Below are 22,921 nucleotides of genomic sequence, written 5' to 3' on the forward strand. Positions count from 1 at the left end.
GCCTTTACGGTACATTAAACTTATTTAGAGACCGAAGAAGCCTTTTATAAATCGAGACGAGAACGAGATTGTGAGGACGAGACCAAGAAGGAGATCCTGCAAATTCGATTGATTGACTGATTGATTTGGTTGATTTTACTTCACTTTTCTGCAATCTTTGGCTAATCGCGAAGATGAGGATGAATGATGATACAATTAAATTGAAGAAAAAACATTCGGAGGTATGCGCTTTTGCCCAGGTACCTTAAAGTAAACCCTGGGCGTCTTTTCCGAGAACGTTTACGGATTCCCCCGTTTATTCTTTTTTCCCTTCATATTATATATTATATAATTTATATTTTAGTTACACAAAGTAGAACGGGCCGGAACTGTTCTGGTTAACAAAATGTATATTAACCATAATAATGAAACAAAATAATGAAATATAAAAATGAAAAGTCAAGGGTACATGGAGATGTAGAGACACTGTAGATGTTAGAATCTGCAAATATGAAAGGAAATCACTACATTGATTAGTGGTTAGTTAATAAGTAAAAGAGAAAATAAGAAAAATAATAAGAAAATGGAAAGGATTAAATACAAAATGAAAAAGAAGGAGCAAGATATATATATAAGCATAAATACAGGATGATGAAATTGATGAAGGGGCACTCATATAGAACACCCATGTCTATGCCGGGATTCGAACCCGGGACCTCTGGCGTCGCTGCGCGCTGTGCTAACCATTCGGACACTGAGGCCGAAGCCTGCAAATTCGAATCAAGACTTAGTGTCAGAGGCCTTCGGTAGCTGGTAAACTATAAGGTACAATTCTTGAAAGAATCAATACCAGCAGCGTAGAGCGGTGTAAGGTACTAAAAAGGCACTCAAGTGTCAACCTCACTTCGACTTAGCACACCCTGGACTGCATTGAGCAGACTAGCGAGGCTGTGGCGTCTGGACTCCTCTGTGGGTCTCGTGTTGTGTTTATTTTATTTTATTTTTGTCATTTAGCGTCGCTTTACTTCCATTTTTGGCAAACTGTGACATAACCTCTGCTGACGTGGCGCGCTGTGCTAACCTCTGAGGTGGAACATGTTTATTTGCGATTGTCCTTTCATCCTTTTCGTCCTATCATCATTCATCCTCTACTTCACGATTAGATAAAATTGGCAGAAAATTAAAGCAAAATTGAACAAATCAATCAATTAAAACTTGCCCTACCAGACCGGTACCGGGAAGGCGACAGACCTCCTTACAGATGAGACAAGTCTTAGGGTACAGCGGGGCTATTCCGCTCATTTTAACTTAAAACCTATTAAAGATGAATTGAAACATTTGTAAATAAATCGATACTTGTATACAATAATGATACCTTAATTAGGAACAGATTACTATACATAATAAGTGATAAAAGTAATATATACTCTTCTTATTAAATATATATTTGAGGAGTGCAGAAATCAAAATACACAAAGCAGCAGGGCTATTCCGCCCAGCAACGCTATTTTAGACTGAGTGTTGTAAAGGGGTAAACCAGTGTCGTTAACATAAAGGATCAGGTGAGGCTGATCACAAAGGCCAATCTCCTCACATAACTCGAAGAATTTAGTGACATACTTCTTATTCATTCCCTCAGCTCTCGATTTTTAATAATCCTTCCCATTTTCTGATATATGTATCATTGTTACTTTCAAGAATCCGGAAAACGAATCTTTCCCTGCAGTCATGCTTTCCATGCACCAAGAATATCGAATATTTTTTTTATTGTTGCATAATTAAATACTGTTCTACGAACTTGATCCGGTGTACAGCCAAATCATCTTTCAGCTAAATGCTTCAATCTAGACGTCAACTCACGTTCTTCTGGGCTGAAGACTGTTGGATAGCCGGGTGTTCTACGCAGTTTTTTCTCAAATGCCTGATCACATTTTGAAGCCTTTATTTGATTAAGTGTGGAGGAAGGAATTTCAAACAATGCAGCAGCTCCTCTCATACTCACATCTCTTAGACAACCCTGTATTATTTCATTCATCATCTCTTCGGAACATTTAGGGCCGGATTTTTCTGCTATATGTACGAACCATCTGAGATGAGAACTTAAAACATACTGTTGACAATTTCACATTACAACACCAATTACGTAAATAATTTTCTTGATCGGAATAGCCCCGTATTTACTGAGCGAAATAGCTTCAACTGTAGTAATCATGAAAAGCGCGCCAACTAGGGCGACAACGAAGAAAGCGAACTACATTTATGCACACATATGTTATAATGCATAACTTGTGTTCTAATACCTTTAAAGAAATGAGTTAAAATTGCGAGTTATTGTGGATTACACACCTTAAGTTCGCAGACTCTATTCTTTAACAACGTCAATAATTCATCGCAGTTCGTTTACCTCTGTTCCATCCGATATATAACACAAAGTGCTGGACAGTAAAGAGACCACGCCTCACACTGAAGGAAACCAAAGCTCTCCACAGTGCCGACGTATGGTTCTGCTGCGACTGCGACATTTCTTATTTCGGGCAGAATAGCCCCGCTGTACCCTATCTGGTTACTATCCCTATTTTAGTATATGAATAGGACTAAATAATTGCTACAGCTAAAGGTAAAGCCACCCCACATCGCAACATGCCGTGAAGGTATATTGGCATGTGGAAGTAAAAGCTGAATCACACGAGGCTATATTTCCTGCCAGATTTGCTACTTGAACTTGGACTAGTAGTGTGGTACGTACTTTCTCAGCTGCTAGTTTTGGCCTCACAAGATACTCGTTATCGTACTTTTTGGTAGACTTTTCTTTCCAGAAGACTTTGCTCGGAGCAGGCAAACTTAAAACATGGAAGAGCATCGAGCAGAGAAGCAAGTTGCAATTAAAACGCGATCTAGTCCTGACGCAAATTGGTCTGGCAGGCATCATACCTAGCCTGGTAATCAGTCCAGCGTCGACAAGAGCATTCCAGTAGGTAATCCTGCTCCGTGTAAATCTGCCTTAAGGCCCCATACATTCGCAATCTCGGACAGTTATGGAGGTGATGTGATCAACACTACTCTTTGGCCGCCATTATCCCACAGGGTTGCCCTCACGTACCCACCGCTCAATTCAAGAACATTGCTGAAAAAAAAATCCCTCCTGAAGTCACCCATCCCGAACATCGAACCCGGCAGTGGCGTACGCAAGGGGGGGGTTACGGGGTTTAAACCCCCCCCTTGAGCTTGTGAAATATTATGAAAAATGCTGTGGAAAAAAATTTAAATGGCCAATTTACCACAGTCAAAGATCTGGGACAATACTATTACTATTACTACATCTACTACTACTACTACCACTAATAATAATAATAATAATTTGAATTATTATTTCCATGTAGCATGGAGAAAAGCACAGCATTCCAAGCACACGCGTCTTTCAGAGTGATGCCTTGCACAAGTTCTTGAAAGTGAAATATGAGGGTAACTATGATTTAAAAGAGAAATAAAATGTTTTGTATTTCAGTTGCAACAATGTTCAATACTCTGGCGTACGCAGTTTTTTTTTGGCGGGGAGGGGCCGGTATAGTAAATGTGGATAACACACGGCTTCGTTTTGGAGGGCAGGATGCATAATAAAATATTTCGTATTTTTGGAGCTTTTCAGTGTATTAAAATTGTATTCAAAGACAAAAATGGTAATCGGGACTCACTTTAAAAGAGGTTTCGTATTTACACATTTTGATTTTTTAAAGTTCTCAACGGATTTTTATTTGAAAATTCTGATTTTCTCAAAATTTTGGTAGGGGCTGTAACATCATCGGTAGAGGCATGCATATTTCGTTTTTGACAAAAAAGAAAACGAAATTTGAAACAACACATTGCAATGTTAATTTTTAAGGTTTCTGAAAGGTGTGAGGTGCATTTTCCTACCCTGTTTTGTCACGAAATGATGCGAAATGAACTGCAAAATGCGAAATAGACTCTTAAACACGAAATTTACCGTTTATATACCTACGCGACACTTTCTGAAGCCTGAAGTATCCTGTGTGTTATGCAATTCACGGAAAATTGATTAATTTTGCTGTAAATATTTGAAAAGCAAAAATGGACTCCTCTATACAGGAATAAACTTAATATTCTGGTAATGATTTAATGTGCTATTAGAAGGGATATGTTTATTTTGTGTAATAGTGCAGTTTTTAAATCGGGATTATATTCACATTTTTAAAACCAAAATGTAATTTTATATACCGCTTTTATACCGCTATAACAGCGAAATTTCATTTTATTTACAGCTTTTGAACCCGAAATTGACTCTGTTTTTATACTGAAATTTTGCTTTTTTATTTACCAAAAGTATGTGCGTCTAACCATCGGCCATGCCTCTACGTACGCCAGTGTTCAACGAACATGTCTTTTTTTTTGTGTGAACAATGAGAATTAACTAAAGAAAGTTCTTGGTTCGTTGTTAGAGGCTAATGTATAGACAAAGGCTAGGCGGACAAGAATACAGTCACCAGTCTGCCTTCCCATTGTATTATTTACCGCAGCACGTTTGAATGTCTCTCTTTAAAATGTCTCACCTTGTTGACTAGACAATTAATCAAACGACAATAAGCTTAACTATCGGAAAATGTTTTGTTGGTAAGAACAGTGAGACAATCCAGATGTGAATTATCGGGGGCATTTATGCGGGGAAGAAGCCGGAAAAATTCCAACCAATTTCGGGAATCGAATCCGGATCTCCCGCGTAATTGTGAGATGCTCTACCGACCAGACCACCGCAGCTTCTTGGATGAGTTCCATACTTTAATTATTTCAATTTATTTTAATATATTTTCTTGTTTTATGGATTTTCTTCACCCTTAAAATGTCTCACCTCCTTGACCAGACAAAAAACAAAAACAAAAAAATGCTCCCAGGATTTGATAAAAATTGAATGATTAGAAAGTAATTTCTTTCTATTGTTTTCATAAATGGTATATTTATGTAGCTCTACTACATATAGTAGTAGTGGTATTAGTAGTATTATTAGTAGTAATTCAGCTAATTAATTAACTATAATTATTATTCATTAATTGTGATTATTATTATTTAATTAAAGTATAATAAATCAAAGGTAATGTGAATTTGGAGAAAGTTTTAGAAATAACCCCCCCCTTGACGAAATTCTGCGTACGCTACTGGAACCCGGGCTTCCCGCGTGGCTGTCAGTCGCCATACAAACTGGACCACCGCCACTCTATCTCTCTCTCTCTCTCTCACACTCTCATTTTAATGGCTATGCTTTCTTCTAATGTTTGATTCCTCACCCTGTATCATAAAATTTGCTAGAAACTTTAAAATCGACTTGTGGTCTGTCCAACAAAAATGAATTGACCTTTGAGTGCTACTCTGCAAATAAAGTTCACTTCAAATGATGCTCTTTTGATAAGAGACCGGTGAAATCTGGTTTTTCTCTATTATCGGTGTGTGTGTGTTTCTCTAAATAATCCACCACAAGTACCTAAACAATCTGTAATGAAAGCACTCCTATTCGTGAATGATCCGATAAGTAATCCGGTTATAACTGGTTTATCTCTGGTGCTTATTGTGAAATTGACACGGCGGAGTTCAACTGTGATAAGATTTCGTCGCAATAGTGTCATGTATAGTTCATTTTAGGTCAATCTATGATAACGAGTCTTAACCAAAACGTAGATAACTTTGAGGCAAATGTTAATTTGCATGTGAAAGGTCACTAGTTCTTTATCAGGACACACAGAAATACTAGTCTCTTCCCTAATCACTTTCAATCTCTCTTCACCACAAAGAAAGTTCAGGATATGTAGGCCTATTACCTTATAAAGACATTTAGTAGGTTATTTTTAGATACATTTTTGTTTTTTTAGATGAGATGTAAGTTGTATCTTTAACATGCTTCACTCATGAATTACAAGCAGGCTGTATTTTTGCTGATAGACATAAAAATTAACTTAATCTTTATTAAATTAGAATTAACTTAGTGTAATTTTAAATATAAGAAGCATAGAAGTAATAGAATTAAAATGGAGATTAACATTTTAATTTTTTTAGAAATCATAATTTTGTTTATTGCTTTTGTATGCACAACAGTATTATTTGAAATTATATGTTCTTAATACGTCGTAGGTATTGTAAAATATATACAGTTGGGACACGTGGAAGAGCGATTTTGGTGACAAAAGTTTCTCACATTTTTAACATTCATCGTTCCGCCCATTTTTTGTGAACGACCATTTGGTTCAAATATATTGTTAAAATCGGGCTGTAGATAATTTTATTCCATGTGAAAAGTAACTGTAAAAGTAACTATCGTTACGAGTAACTGAGTTACAGTTACTCATTACAAAAGTAATTAGTTACAGTTATCGTTAACCGAAGAAATTAACTCTACTTCTAAGCACTGTTAGACAGCTATTCTGTTTTCTCTTTCTTTCTTGACTTTCTTACTGGACATTTTCATCCATATTTAGTCAAGGAGTTCCTCTATTGTTGACTCAACAATGACATGCCCTGAAGCTCAAAAATTGTAGTTTTCCATAGCTGGTCTTATAATTGCGGAGCCAAGACCAAATGATGGTCAAAGTCACGCCCGGACCCAGGATTTTTTTTGAGGGGGGGTGGAAGCCCGAAATCTTGGTTATATATATATATATATAGCTATATACACACACAGGGTGACTTGTAATTAGATGTATTCCCTGAAAGGGGTTAAAGTAGAGACAATTTGCAATATGATACCCCGTCCGAAAATTAGTAGTTTTCGAGATAATTGAATTTCTATTGTTTTTTTTTTTAAAAATGACAATTTTCCACATAAAAAGATGAATTGAGAAATAACTGCTCATTGTATGGAACTTATTTCAGCGTTTTCTGATAGCTAACAAATAAGTGGTTCGTTGAAAAAAAAAGTTTTTCCCAAATAACAATCACATGTAAGTAACGGGCGGGTCTAAACTTACAAGTGATGATAAAAAATGAATGCACTCTTAGTTTACTTTGCAACGTATTAATAACAAAAATGGTATGACACGAAGCATACAAATTACTTAAATTACTTCCTTGTGTCATCAGCTATCCAACAAGGTACAAATGTTGCTAATATTGACATTTGTGTACAAGAAATAATACTTCATTCATCTTCATGTGAATGGAATCAATGAACAATAAAATTAAAGAACATAACACGACTTGCTCAAATTATAAGCGAAAATCGGTGTATGAAGATGTAATACTTTCACAAGCTGCTACATTCACAACACTTGTTCAAAGTGGCATCCCCCAGCTTCGCTGTAGGCATGACATCATCGTCCCACAAAGTCCTGGTGTACCCGTTGGAACAACCGAGGGGTCGTTCGAACAATGTCACAGGCAGCGAGAATTCTTTTCAGGAGATACTCTTCAGTCTCGACAGGTGTTTCGTACACAAGACTTTTCACATGACCCCACAAGAAGAAATCAAGTGGGGACGCCACTTTGCACAACTGTTGTGAATGTAGCAGCTGTGAAACTTGTGCAGGTAATAAAAGTATTACATCTTCATACACCGATTTTCGCTTATAACTTTCGACTAAGTCATTTCAGGACCAGGGTTCCTTATCTCAAATTGATACATGTGTCCTTCTCCATCATCCCTGAAAGTTTGTATAAGCCCGGAAACACCCTGATACACAGGGTGTCATTTTAATGGCGCCCACGGACCACGGAAACGTATAGAGGACATCAAAACAAACAATTTTTCTCAGTAACATTTCTCTCGTTGGTGCGTAGTTTCGGCACTACAGTCATTAAAAAATGCCCGTTTTGTCGCCTGAATGCTGGCAACCACACACAACATTTGATTGCATTTGTGACGTCATATCCCGTCGTGAAGCGATGCGTTCCAGGGTTACCAGGAACACACATATTCTATGAAAAATGACATAGCTACAATCAACCACATTATGTACCGTAAAGCAAAATGAGAAAACACGTTCTGTAACCTAACAGAAAGTAGACAAACGATACGAAAAATGTTAGAAGGAAAATAGAATTCAAGTGGAAGTGGTCATATCGAATTTTGTATCAGCTTACGTGTCAAATATCTGCAAATCTAGTTACCAAGTTGGCATCTACAATTTAGCAATTTAGTCTATCCACTTCGTCCTTCTGATACTAGTTGTCTGTGACACACTGAACAGATGACAAAATAGAAATGAAAGAACTCAAAATTCCAAAGGTAAGCACCACATAATATAATGTATATTCAAGGCATTATGAGGCAAGTGACAAAAATGGTTGAAAATACAGGGATATAAGGGATATAAGTAGTAGTAATACAAACTCTCCGACGACTGTGTTTATCTACGCACCGGATACACATGTAATAGTTTGCAATTCTGAACAGGGCAGTATATTCGCTACTGATTCATCATTACGTTGCTACTGTGGTTGTACGTGTTTTAGTCGTAATGTAACAACGTGAACCTCGGATACTTCCGTTATCAGCACAAAAGTACCACAAGGCATCTGGACACAAATCTGTAGACTCAACCTTGCAACGAGATTTGCAAATATTTGACATGTAGCTGGGCGTAAACAGCCACATGTAAGCTGCAAGGCCAATAAAATTTATTGTTGTTGATATTTGACATGTAGGCTGAGACAAAATCCGATATTGACACTTCATTTTGAATACTTTTTTACCATTTCTCATATCGTTGATTCACTTCCCCCTTCCCCTGAGATGACTGCTCATCATCTAGCTGGTACGCTATGATGTTCGGTCTACTGGACGCGTTTCTCGCTTCGTTTTACAGCTAATAATATGGTTGGTAGTTTGTCATTTTTCACATAATTTGTGTGTTCCTTGCAACCCTGCCGTGCGCCGTTTAGCCGCAGGAAATGACGTCACAGATACGATCAAATGTTGTGTTGGGTTGCCAGCATCCAGGCGGCAAAACGGTCTTTTTTGAACGGCTGTAGCGTCGAATCGACGCACCAATGAGAAAAATGTTACTGAGAAAAGTTGTTTGTTTTGATGTTCTCTATACAAATTTGTGGTCCGTGGGCGCCATTAAAATGACACCCTGTGTGTGTGTGTGTATATATATATATATATTATATTATATAAATTGTCACGAAATACGTCAATTATTAAATAATTAATTAATATCACAAATTAAATAAATTAATTTGCTACATTTATAAACTAGCAAATTAATTCCTTTAACGACTGGTTCAGAATGTAAAGAAATTAAGTTTTTCATAAGTGTTTTATATTATTTAATTATTGCTTTTCATTAAAAATGATAATTAAATTTTCATACTTTTATTGTGCTACGTTTTTATAATGGTGTAAATCTATTATTAGTCTCCCGAAAGGAGATATTTCCTTATCACAGTTGTAGCTAGAGATTTCAGCGCCCAGGACGAGAATGATTTTCGCACCCCCTGCACCGAATTTGCACCCTCCCCCCCTACATAGATGTAGCTGACATACTTAGATATTGTAGAAATTTTATGTACCCACTCTTTTTCGTTTAATTCAATGAGAAGAAAACTTAGCATTCAAGAAATGTGGCTAATAAAAGAACAGTCGGTTGTGCATCCCCCACCATCTTCATTGAAGCAGTGTGTGTTATTATTCACATATGCAAAATCGATTGAATATTAAATATAACTAGGTGGAAGAACAAAAAATGAGAAACTGTAAGAGGACATTCGTTTCCTATTAAATTAACATGTAAGTGTTATATTTTTTCCCGACGAAAGAAGGTGAAAAATGGAGGAGAAATGACAGGTCGGTCTAATGTCTATGTTCCAGGGTCTTAGGGTGACAATGACAACTACCTTCGCATCTACGGCTCCATTTCTTACTAGTCCAATTTGGTACAATTTTAAAAATAACCCATGTTGTTACCAGCTCTAAAAAAAAGAGAGAGAGAAAAAGAGAGAGAGAAAAGAGAGAGAGAGAGACTCACACACACACACACACTTCTGGAGTCTGCCTCTCTCCAGAGACAACCCATTCATTTATACAAGAAGAAAATCTAAATTCTTGCAAAATCTTAAAAATTATCTGTTATTTTGGTAGGTTTGCATCAAAATATTTCATGGCTCGAGGGGCGAGGGACATAACCACCTTGGCCCCCCCTGGGTACGGGCCTTGTCAAAGTTATAGGATAATTGGAGATTTAATTTTCTAAAATCTAAATCTATAGTGCTATTAGTTTTCTGGGTAGTCGTAATGAATAGTTAATGAATGTTGAAAAATAATTTTTATCTTTTAATTGTATTTTTTGTAGGTTATTACATTGCAAAGCTTCTAAAGTATTGATGTGTTTGTTCCCTGTTGCTTTAATGCTGAGGCTATGACTAAATCTATTAATAACAAATTTACGCAGGCTCCCGTGGCGGAGTGGTTAGCACAGCGTGCTACGACGCCAGGGATCCTGGGTTCGAATCCCGGCCTGGGCATGGATGTTTGTGAGTGTCCATCAATTTCATCATGTCATCACTCATCCCCATCTTTGCAAATTAGCCAAAAGTGGCACAAGAACCGAAGTAAAATAAAGCAAATCAGTCAATCAATCAATCAACAAAATTAATGAGCAGACCAGAGTTTTTTGAAATTCCTAATTTATTAGATTACCTTACATTTTCGGTGTGTCACTAATGTGGTACTCCTGATATTTAATTACAAAATCAATTGTAATATAAATATGTTGTAGGTATTTTAGTGATATTGTTCAGTCAATGTCAAACGTTCCTCCTATCCAGTGGCGGCTCGTGGTTGGCTCTATAGGTGTGTAATTTAGTCTCACGTCCAGAAGCGTCATAACACCCCTGTCAAATAATAATACCCGTTTTGAGCACATATTAATGCTTAATATATTGGTAACCCAAGTTTTGATCAACTTTCACTGAAAATGAGGCTATGATAGAGTTATATTTCATGATTTTTTAAAACGAATTTTTTACAAATTCCAAATGTTTCCGAAATTATCCATCCAATCACGAGAAGAGCGATGTTATTGTGCAATATGTAATTCAGCATTCAATAATCTGACAAAATCATTCATTACCTAGGTACATATAAATACGGATCTACCTAGTCTGTCCATAAATACTGTTACACATTATTTTGTGAATAAATTGAATATGGTTTCAGATAGTATGTTCTTTTAGTATGTTACACTTACATATATTACACACAAATAGCACCAATCAGTTTTCAAAATGTACACTTTTTGCCCTCACACAAGCTCGAAGTCTCCCTGGCCAGGCAGCTATTGCAGCACGGATGGTCTTGATGGGAAAGTCCGCCCCTGCTGCCATCAAGGAGCGCTTTCAACTTTCAATTATAGGGTGCCTTTTTTTGCAGACTGTCCCCTCTAGCTCCGGGCACAGTTTGTAGTCCAAGGTACTGAGATCATGGCTATCAGGTGGCCAATCAAAAGTGGAGATGAAATCGAGTACACTGGTCTCCAGTCATTGTCGTGTCATCCTTGCCTTATGAGCTGGGGCAGAATATTTCTTGAACATCCAGGATTCATTGTGAAACATTGTTTGGTTCACCAGTGTCATGAGAGGGTCCAGGACAGTTTCCACATACACTTTCGCACGCCTTTTAAGGCTTTTTCTCAAAAATGATGCCTGGTGGAACTCTCATAGCTCACCCCCCAGCAAACCATGACTGAGGAGGCCTGGTGGCATCTCTGATTTTTGGGAACTCTCTCAAAAACCTCTCGAGAGTTTGAAGCATACACCCTTTCATTTTGGCGGTTAAAACTTTATTCAGTGGTGAACAATTTCTTATCAGTGAAGAGAATCCTGCAATGCCCATTGGCAACGTACCGCTGCAGGAGCCCTCTCGATTTCAGTTCCCTCTGCTTCTTCACTTGTGTCGTCAGGAAATTTCCAGTACTCCACCTGTAAGTTCTAATTCCAAGGTCCTCATTAAGTACCCTGAACATTGATTGTTGTGAAATGTTCATCTCCTGTGCCATTATCACTTGCTTCCGGATGAGATTTCGGCGGATGCGAGCCACCACTGCTTTAACAGCCGCCGCTGTTCATACGGTGTGAAGTCGACCAACTCTTGGGTGATCTTTCATTCTACCAGTATCAGTGAATCTCTGGATTGTCTGATACACAAACCTTTTGCTGATCTTTGGGATTTTTAGGGACTGGAAAATCTCAGTGAGTGACTTCCCAACCATATGCAGAGCAATTACGGCTACTCTGTTTTCATATTCGCCCCACTCCATGCTAAGCACAAGAAGATGCACGCTTGCTCTTTCACAGCTGAACCCACATTGGTCATGAGTGAACTTCAGCACAGCATGGGTAATGAGCCTGACTACCGGATGTACAGTCCAAGTCGAAAGTTTCTAACAGTATTTATGGCCAGACTATGTACAATATCAATACTATTGTCGATTTGCAAAATATTTCATAAAAACTTCCTCCTCCGCTCCGCTGATATTAATGAAAAAGGAGAATAATAACATTGGCGTACACCAAAGAAGCCGATCTAACTACCACATGGAGGAAATCAATTGTAATCTATCTAGCTGTTGTTTATTTCTAATGACAGACTGATCGAACCAAGCAAATCAAGCGAAATCAAGAGAATAATAAATCTTAAAGAAAATTATAGTACTCACTCAGTCCACACTGCCCTGCTTTGTACTTCAGAATTTTTTCTTCCCTTCCGCCGTATCCACATATTGCTGCAGTTGATACAGGCTTTGTGCGTGCCTAACTTCCCTCCAAAAATTCAACAACGTTAAATACGCGTATTAAGTCTCTGCTTTCGCTATGTACAGTTTCCCTATTCATCATGAAATCAAAACAGCTGGCTGATTGATGTACGCTCCCTCCGCGCGGGTTGATAATTCTACTACTGCACCACAGAGACTGTTTATTTTGGCCAAGATGCACTAAGCAAAGGGAATATCAGGCATGTTCAAAACACCCGCCTCGCTTTCAGTTGCCCTCCTCACCTTCCCCCCCTTCTCTTCCCCTATCATGCACGGAACACAATCGAGAGGGACAATATACCATCCAAACTTCCCTTTTCTAAAAAAAAAAAAAATCATCAATTTGCATGTGGCTCGACTCTGTCACACGATCTCTAATGGAATGGGTTTGCAACGCTACATTTGCTCGCACATCGATCGCTGCGTTCACAGCTTTCGTAAATGATGCAACCTCCCCTCACACGGCGCTCAAGCCAAAAGACCCAATCAGCGTCATCTACGCGACTGCTTCAACAGCGTCATAGGGAGCGAAACTAACATTGCGTTCAAGCCCCAAGCCCGGCTCGGTCGACGCGGGTTGATATCACTGATTGAACGCTTCTCCACCATCTCTCTTGGTGAAGCGGCGTAGGAACACTTGATCAATAGGGTTCAATAAATAAGTATAATAATAATGTTTTGCATTACAGATTTATTTGGGTGTGCACGTGCGAATGTGTGAATAGGCAGAAGCCGCTACTGTTCCTATCTCAATTCTCATGTGTTAACCTACCAGACCTTTAATAAACTTAGATTTTTATATCGTGGCATAATTCTATGTATCAGACCTATGCATCACTTATCTAATTGCAATACTTTTTACCTCTCGAGGTTTCCGTTAATTGCGACAACGAGGATAAATGATGAATTAAATAAATAAACAAACAAAAATCGTACCTTAACATGGATTCGAAACTAGGTTTCTGATATCGCAGACGTTAACCACTGCGGCATAGAGACTTACATGACTCATTGTATATATGACAACAATTTGGAAATGTTTATTATTACTTCTACTAACTTACTTTATCCATGTCAATTGCTCTCCACTTCGATCTTTGCTCTTGAGCCTTATGCTCGACAAAACTTTGAAATTGACTTTTCATAATTGTTTATTATTATAACCATGTTTTAAATATATTGCAATTACCTACCCTTAAAACAGCTTAATATCCTTTTCCCTTATCAGTTATTGAAGAAGCCAACTGGCTTTCGCTGACAGAAGATCTGGACGCTCCTGCTGGTTATTTCGATGCAGTGATGTGCCTTGGAAATTCCTTCGCTCATCTTCCAGACTTCTCGGGAGATCAGCGTGACCAAAGGTTTGTTACTTCTTAAGTACATTGAAACTTCACACATTCATATCTCGGTGTGCAAAGTTGCACACAACATTTGGTTATAGAGTGAAAAATTGCCAGAATGATATTTTAGTCCATACTTAAGCCAGATCTGAACCCGTGTGACTTATTTTGAGGCTTTTTGTTGTAAATGGGTCATTGCTCACTGATATATGTTATTTTGTTTCAAATAAGTTCTCCTGTACCTGCGATAAGGACAGTTTACGATGCAAATCACTTCTCAAACAGTATGTTATCAACCTTTTGATTTACAGACTAACATGCATTATTTCTTTCCCTTCATATTACACCATGAAGGCCTGCTGAGAGATTCATATTCTGGTAAACTTTAGTACAAGAACATTTGTGATTTGTAACATTTGTAAATTTGGAGAAAATAGGAGACACGCTAAATATCCCTAATTTCTACTCTACTTTTCAACATGTTATGCAATTAATGTCAACATTGTTGTTGTTGTTACATTCTGAGAAATGGATTTGGTTAATTATAATTGAAGCAATGTGAACAATGATTGTTATTGTCACTATAGATTCTCGAAATAATACCTGTCAGTTTCCAAGTAACGGGTCTGGTTTAACTTCAATGTGCAAGAAACCATTTTACATAACTACTGCATTTCATATCTATATAGTTTTTATGTTATTCAAGACTCTTAAGAAGTGAACTAATAGAACAAAGGTAGTAAGTTTTAATCTCGTTAAAGGCTGTGTTTCAGAATTTTTGACAAATTCGTAGAGAAGTCATGAGAACAGAAGAAATATTATCCAGAACTGGTTGCTGAATTCTGTGTCACAATACTTGATTATATGATAAATATTTTGAAGAGTGTTTAGGAACTTTTTAATATTTGATGGGATAAAAATTACATTATTTTTATTTAAGAAATATTGAGGTTCACTTTGACATACAATATCTTTTGTTAGTTTGGGGACATTGTTCATAGTTTACTTTGTTCATTAAAATCAGAACGCTTTCTAAAAGAATAATTGTTAATTTAATTATCATAAGCTAAGAAATTTTCAGAAGTGTTGATATAGATTTCGAATCAATAGCCTGTAGAAAATAAAATCATATGAAGGTATGTGGACCTAAAAGAGATGAAATAACAGGTGAGTGAAATAGGTTACATAATACTAAACTACATAATCTATATTCATCCTCTGATATTAATAGAATATTTTAACCAAGAGGGGTTCAGTGGCAGGTCATGCAGCACTCATGACAGACAAGTTTATAGGGTCCTTGTTAGAGGAAGCAGTGGTAATGGACCTGTAGGAAGGCCAAGAAGAAGAATTCGGAAGAGTGGATTGTTCTTGCCCAAGATAGAAAACTTACGTTGCTGCGGCAATAAACATTCTGGTTTTGAATAGTTAGATATTTAAGTATAACTTTCGAAGATTAAATAAGACTATTCCAATTTTAAAATAAGTTTTATTTTTTTAAAATTTCGTACTTTTTGGGCAAAATTGTTGGAAAAATATAAAAATAGGAAGCTACAAAAATATTTAAGTCAAACAACTTTTCGAATACTTTTAAAAGCAACTTTGCCATTATTCTTATATTTTTAAATCACTACTCGGCAACCTACGGGGGTACGAATTTCAATTGTATCTCTCACGTTAGAGCAACAATGCACACAATGATTAGAAATTTAAATGATGTTATAGAATTTTGAAATAGAGATGGACCTTCGTGTACATGTTTTCTTGTCGTTATTGATTTACAAAATACTAATCGTGGTAATACAATTGGCTTTACTGTATGTATTATATTTGCTTCTTCACATCGATGGTATACAATTATGGAAACATACCTTTCATGTTTCAGGAAAGCACTAAAAAACTTCGAGCATTTTGTCAAACCTGGTGGGATGCTACTAATTGACCACAGGAACTACGATTACATACTGGACACTGGAAAAACTCCTGCTAAATGTATCTATTACAATGTAAGTATATTGCCATAAGATGTATTTTAAATTAAATTGACCAAACATTTTACCTTAATAATGTTATTTTATGACCTGGTAGTGCAATTTTATCGATTATGCTGTTCACTTCTATAGCTAATATTAACGTATACGAGGGTGGTCTGAAAAGTTCTCGGCTTCGAACATAGATGGTGATGTTATCGGCAGTTTTTTCTAACTTGGTACATCTGTCATACGCATACGTATTAAAAATACAAGTCATTCTATTAAATAGTTTCCTTAACCCTTAACGGGCGTGGTGATAGATTGTGACACAAAGGGCGTCGCGTGGTCTCATGGACCACCGGATTGATTTTACTAATTCCAAGAGTTATCGAAACATTAGCGAATCCTTTCACAAATCATCATATACTTTTGACCTTCTTTGTGGAATTATAATAAAAGTTTATCCACTAATTTCTTTATTGCCGTTTATGTTACTCAATTTATGTAACGCTGTAAAAATCTGCCACATATTCCTAAATGGCTCTACAAATAGGGTTGTCATATGACTCCAATATACAAAAAATGCTTTAGTTCAGTGATGCCCAATCTTTTTTTGCCCATGGGCCACATTAAGGTTTAGCACGATCTTCGCGGGCCAGAACATCTTCTGACATAAATAGCATACAAATCGTACGGCCTCGTTGCGTCCTTTAATTGCAGCCATAAACGTAAGAAAATCCTTCACACATACAGACAATTAATATTTGTAAAAATAGCAAGAAGCCAAAATGAAAATGAAAATAGTTTTTTGGTACTTACAATTTATTAGTGAGATGTTTGTGGTTACTTTGCAGAAACTAACTTTTCAATGTCTGGTTCAAAACCTGACACACCAATCCGCAACACAGAATCAAGATGTTCGTCTGTAATACGATTTTGGAGTAATGGTTTCGCTCGTTTTAACACAGAAAATGTTTGTTCACATACGTACGTGCTAGGAAACACTGAAACAATTTTCAGCGCTTGCTTCCTGAGGTTTGGAAAATCTTCAGGTGAGAGTTGAGCATAAAACTCTGTTCATTGTTGTTCGCGAAACTTGTCGTGTAGAGATACCTGACATTGCAGTTCAATGAGTTTTAGTTGCAGTGTGGCTGGTGCAGTTGATGGATCTGCCGAAAACGGATTTTGAAAAAGACGTACTTCATCACCCAGGTTACGAAAATCGGAAAATCGTTCGTTAAGGTTTTCTTGCAACAGCTTCAAAAGTCTGATTATTCTTGTCTTCGAAAAGGCAACATCAGGCTGTTCCTGAAGCAATGTTGTGCACGTTGGAAAGTGCAGAAATTGATTTTTTTCACTTTGGTGTACGATGTTTCAAAAGCCTTGATGTCTGCTTATACGCCCGAGCTCAATTTACTTTTACCTTGCAGCTTTACGTTAAGTTCATTCAAGTGGCACGTGATGTCGCACAAAATCGCCAAATCCCACAACCACGATGAATCGCTGAGCTCCGGCACTTGTTTTGATTTTTCTGTCATGAAAATATTAATTTCATGCCTCGGATTGAAAAAGCGTTTCAACACCTTTCCTCGTCTTAACCAACGGACTTCACTGTCATACACGACATCTTCGTGTTCTGATTCAATGTCACTCAGAAACACCTTGAAAGTCCTGTGATTTAATGCGTGTGATTTTATAAAGTTCACAGTTTCGATGACAACCTGCATAACGTGCTTTAAGTTTATAACCTTGCCACATAGATGTTGCTGGTGAATAATGCAATTCAGCTCCATAGGTCGTGAACCGTTGCATTCAAGGACCTTTTGAAGTATTTTGGCAACCAGTCCGCTGTGACGTCCCATCATACTTCGCGCACCGTCTGTTGTCACATCTACCAATTTATTCCAAGGAAGTCCAAGTTTGTTAATTATGCAGACACGTCTCGAAACAAATCTTCAGCAATGATGGTACCATGCATGCTTTGCATTGCACCAAGTTTTTCAGTAATTTGAAATGAACTGTTTGTACCCCGAATAAACACTGATAGTTGGGCAGTGTCACTGATATCTGTAGACTCGTCGGCGGCAATCGGAAACACGTCAAAAGTCTTAGTTGCGCTCTGCAGTTGTGACAGAAGGTTGCTTCCCAAATCTTCAACTCGTCTCGTAACAGTCACGCAAGAAAGACTGACAGTTTCGACCACACTTTTCTTTTCCGGGCAAATTTCTTCCACAATAGCTAGCGCACCCTTTTTTACCGTCTCGCGTTCAGAAAATGGCTTGGCCTCTCTACTCAAAATGTGAGCCACCCGAAAACTTGCCCTCCCTGCTGCTTCATTCTCTTGTCTTCTTTTGTTGAAGAGTTTCTTCAGTCCTCCAATTTCGTTGCGTAACTTTGAAATTTTTTCTTCGCGGGATGATCCGATGTAATCATCGTACTTGTTTTTTTTACTTCGTTTCGTAGTGTCTCTTGATGTTGTGTTCTTTAAACACCGCCACAGTTTCTTTACAGATAAGACACAACGCTTTTTCATGCTGCTGCACAAAAAAGTACGAACTTGTCCATTTCTCCTGAAAGTTTCTGCACTCGGAATCCACTTTCCGCTTTTTCCGCTCAGAAGCCACCTTCCTCACAATTATCCGCCCCGAAAACACACTAGTAACTGCCTGAAAGAAAAGGTCAACCATGAGGTTGACCGTTTGTTCATTGTTTCATTTTCTTTCTTTCTTTGTTTTCCTTGCATGGCTCAACAATGCAATATGTTTCGTGCGAGCTTCAATATCAGAGTTGTGTTCAGAAACTAATACACTGGGTTTATGAGCGAAAATATTGAATACCCAGTATTAAAAATAGTGAAGTTAGATGCTAGGTACCACATAAAGAGACACGACCGTGAAACAAGTAGGTAAGAAAGATGGAGGAGGTGTTCTACTTGGAACACAAAACAAAATGTCATCAATTCCTCTCGACATACCGAATATGCCAATACAATGTGTACTAACAAAAACTGTAATCAATGATAGTATGTTAATTTTTATATGTGTAGCATATTCCCCCCCTCAAAAGTAACAACATACGAATGTTTTTTGAGGCGATTTTCACAGTATGTGCACCCGGGTCACCCATGCTCCTTGTAGCCGATTTTAATATACCAGAGATAACCAGCTGCAACTATGATCTCATTAAAGTTACACCTAAATGCCAAGCTCTATATAACTTCATGTGCAATTATAACCTTACAAGCAAAAACAATGTCGTCAATGCAAATAACAGAACTCTAGATTTAGTACTCACCAACATTGACAACTTGCACGTATACAACGAAACCCAAACCCTAGTTCCCGCTAATGAACATCACCCCCAACTCAGTATTGAAATACTCTATAACAAAAACTTCAAAATGAAAATAGACAAACCGACCTACAGGCGAAACTTGAGCAATACCGATTTTTAAAAAAATGTACGACGAAATTTCTAGCATCACTTGGGAAGAAATCTTTAATCAATGCCATGTTAATCAAGCACTTAAAATTTTCTATGAAAAAATTGAGGATGTTTTCGATAAAACTGTACCCTACAAAAAGTACTCTGCCACCACGACTTATCCCTGCTGGTTCGATAATGAGATAATCAGAGCACTCAAGAGTAAATCGCATCATCACAAGAATTGGAAACGAGGTTCAGGAAATGTGCATTATCATCGCGAACGATTTGTATTCCTACGTGGAAAAACAAAAAAGCTAATTGAAGTTGCCTATAATAACTACATAAATGAAACTGAGAATAATATTAACCTTGATACAAAAAAAAAACAACTTTTGTTCTTTTCTCAACCATAAGGATAGGAAAGATAAGAAAAAATCTCTCACATACAAAAACGAATCATTATCCAGCAAAGACGAAATCGCGCATGCATTCACCCTACATTTCCTTGCAACTTATAAGAGCCACCCCGCCACTTACGATTGTACACTCGTTGAAGGACACGAAATGAACTAAGTTCTAAATACATTTGAAGGACACGAAATGAACGAAGTTCTAAATACATTTGAAGGACACGAAATGAACGGAGTTCTAAATACATTTGAACTAAATGTCATTTCTATCCCGGAAGTTGAACAAGCAATAAATAGTCTCAAGCCTAAGAAATCATGTGGTCCTGATGGCATCCCACCATACATACTCAAAGGATGCGCTCACCTACTTGCTCCCCCTCTAGCTAGAATCTTTAACTTGTCCCTGACTAACGGTGAATTCCAGACAAAATGGAAAACTACCATCGTGTGCCCTATTCCTAAAGGCAAGGCAGCCGACAAAATTGAAAATCACAGGCCAATAGCTATAATCAGCACACCTGCAAAGATTTTTGAAACTATAATATTTCAACGCTTATTATCGCATATAATGCCTATAATCTCCCCGAACCAACATGGCTTCTTACCTGGAAGATCCACAGTTACAAATCTCTCTCTTCATACTAACTTTATAGCTGCAAATCTTGAAAACAAAAAGCAAGTCGATGTCATATATACAGACTTTAGTAAAGCTTTTGACCAGATTAACCATGATGTCCTGTTAAGTAAACTAAAATGATTGCACTTATCAAAACTGACACTAGACTCCTTATCTTCATATCTTAGAGAACGTAGACAACGGGTCTTGCAGGGCCTCCCCGATGGCGCAGTGGTAGCGTAGTCGCCTTGTAATAATCAAGGGGTCACGGGTTCGATACCCGGTGGAGGCACAAGTGGTTCGGATCCCACTTTAAACTGTAGGTCCAGTCCCGATTAGCCTTACTGTGCATAAAGTGGACTTAAAACAACAAATCAATCAATCAATCAAACAACGGGTCTTGTACGAAGGTATGATAACCGACGAATTCTCAGTGCTTTCAGGGGTTCCCCAGGGATCAAACCTTGGCCCTCTCTTATTCTTAATATTAATTAACGACCTTCCCAACTGCTTGCAAAACAATTTCCATGTTCTATATGCAGATGATCTAAAGTTCGGTAGAAGTAGTGACAACGTCAGTGACTCTGAATCCCTGCAAAAAGATATAAATGAGGTTACCAAGTGGTGTCAACTTAATGATCTGAACGTTTTGCAATGACATACACACGTAAAAAGGTACACAATCGCAAGACACTCCAGTTCATGAATTGAATAGTGGCGTTCACTGTTGCTTAGTTTCCTGCTAGCGTAATGAATCACACGAGTGTCATCGCCACATTTTTGAAATAGCATACATCCCAGACCTTTCGTGCAGGCGTCGCACTGAAGACAAAAGTCAACGTTAAAGTCGGGTTGCGCTAAAGCAGCCGGATTCACTAAGTCATATTTTAGCTGTTCGAAGCTCAGCTGATGTTCCTCTAACCACTTCCACTTCACGGTTTTCGAGAGCAGAGAATATAAGGGTTCCGCTTTAATAGCAAATCCTGAAATAAACTTACTACGCCAGTTGGCAAGTCCTAGAAACTTTCGCAAGTCCTTCCGACACTTAGGCACAGGAAACTTTATAATTGCATCATTCTTTTTCGGATCGAGCCTTACTCCGTCACCAGATACTATATGTCCGAGGTAACACACATTACTCTTTGCAAATTCGCACTTCTTCAGTTTAATTGTCATCCCAACTTCTGTTAAACGATTTAACACAAACTCCAAATGAGATAGATGCGTTTTGAAATCAGGGCTATGGATCAGAATATCGTCGAGGTACACTGTTAGAAAGTCAGAAGTTTCTGGTCCAAAGATTTGATGCATAATATACACAAAGACACTTGAGGCGTTTGCAAGTCCATAGGGCATCTTCAGAAATTCGAATAAGCGTCCACGATCAGAAAAAGCTGTATATTTTTGACACTCTGGCTTAATGTTTACCTGTAGGTATCCACAGGCAAGATCTGCACTAGTGAAATATTTAGAACCATTAAATTGACGGATTGCTTCATCAATCGGAGGTACGTGATTTCGAGGCACAATGATCTTAGAGTTCAAAAACCTTAAATCTAATACTGGTCTAAATGATCCGTCAGGCTTGTCTACTACATGTACAGGATTTAAATATGGTGAGATAGTTTCTTGAATAACTCCCCACTGCTTCCATTGTTCTAATTCTTTGTTGAGTGCAGCACGTTTAGAGATGGGAATCGGATAAGGCTTCCGAAATACAGGAATTTGATCTATTAAATTTATTTCACATTCCAGTCCTTTGACCGTTCCTGGTCTGTCAGAAAACGTCGGTTGATATTTTAAAATTAAATCTAACAGTTCCTTTCGTTCAGAAAAACTCAAAGTAATACTTTCATCGACCTTGCACTTCAAATCCTCCTCACTAGCCATCCACTTGTCATACTGAACGTGGTGCACAGCCATCCTTTGCTCATTTGCACCCACGTTAAAAACTACAGTATATTCTGAGACAAGGATGATTCATCATCGAGGCGAAGTATCAGCTGATTGGTTTGAAAGTCCACATTAGCCTTGTAGTCACGCAGAAACGGAACTCCTAAAAACATATCTGCCGGAATGTTTTTAATCACAAAAATGTCTACTTGAACTTCCTGTCCATCAAATGATATTGTAAGTTTTCGTTTTCCACACACACGTACGTGCTGTTTTCCTGTAAAGTCTGTCAGCCTAACTTGTGGTTCTTTTGTAAGTGTCATACCACTGAATTTCTGCACTAAACGTTCCCAAATTTCATAATTCAACAATGATACCTCGCTTCCGGTGTCGATGACACAAGATACCGGAAGTCCAGCGATGTTACTATTCACGATCGGAGTGGTGCTATTTTAAGATAAATTTTGAATTTATCACGGATCACAGCCTTTTCAGTTTCAGTTAAATCAATCGTCGTGGTCACTCCAAACGATCT

The 22,921-nt window shown here is 37.8% G+C and overlaps 1 protein-coding gene across 2 annotated transcripts in view; it reads left to right on the forward strand.

The window, feature by feature from the left end:
- Gnmt (Glycine N-methyltransferase) overlaps positions 1 to 22,921 on the forward strand; it is a 52,308-nt gene that overhangs the window by 18,566 nt on the left and 10,821 nt on the right. For both annotated transcript variants that reach the window (XM_083111291.1, XM_083111292.1), the window contains exons 3-4: positions 13,957 to 14,089; positions 15,954 to 16,074. In XM_083111291.1, coding sequence (XP_082967417.1) covers positions 13,957 to 14,089; positions 15,954 to 16,074 — 254 coding nt within the window. The remainder of the gene's footprint in view (positions 1 to 13,956; positions 14,090 to 15,953; positions 16,075 to 22,921) is intronic.

This window comes from Lepisma saccharinum, chromosome 25 (genome assembly GCF_977018435.1).
Source record: "Lepisma saccharinum chromosome 25, izLepSacc3.1, whole genome shotgun sequence".
NCBI lineage: Eukaryota > Metazoa > Arthropoda > Insecta > Zygentoma > Lepismatidae > Lepisma > Lepisma saccharinum.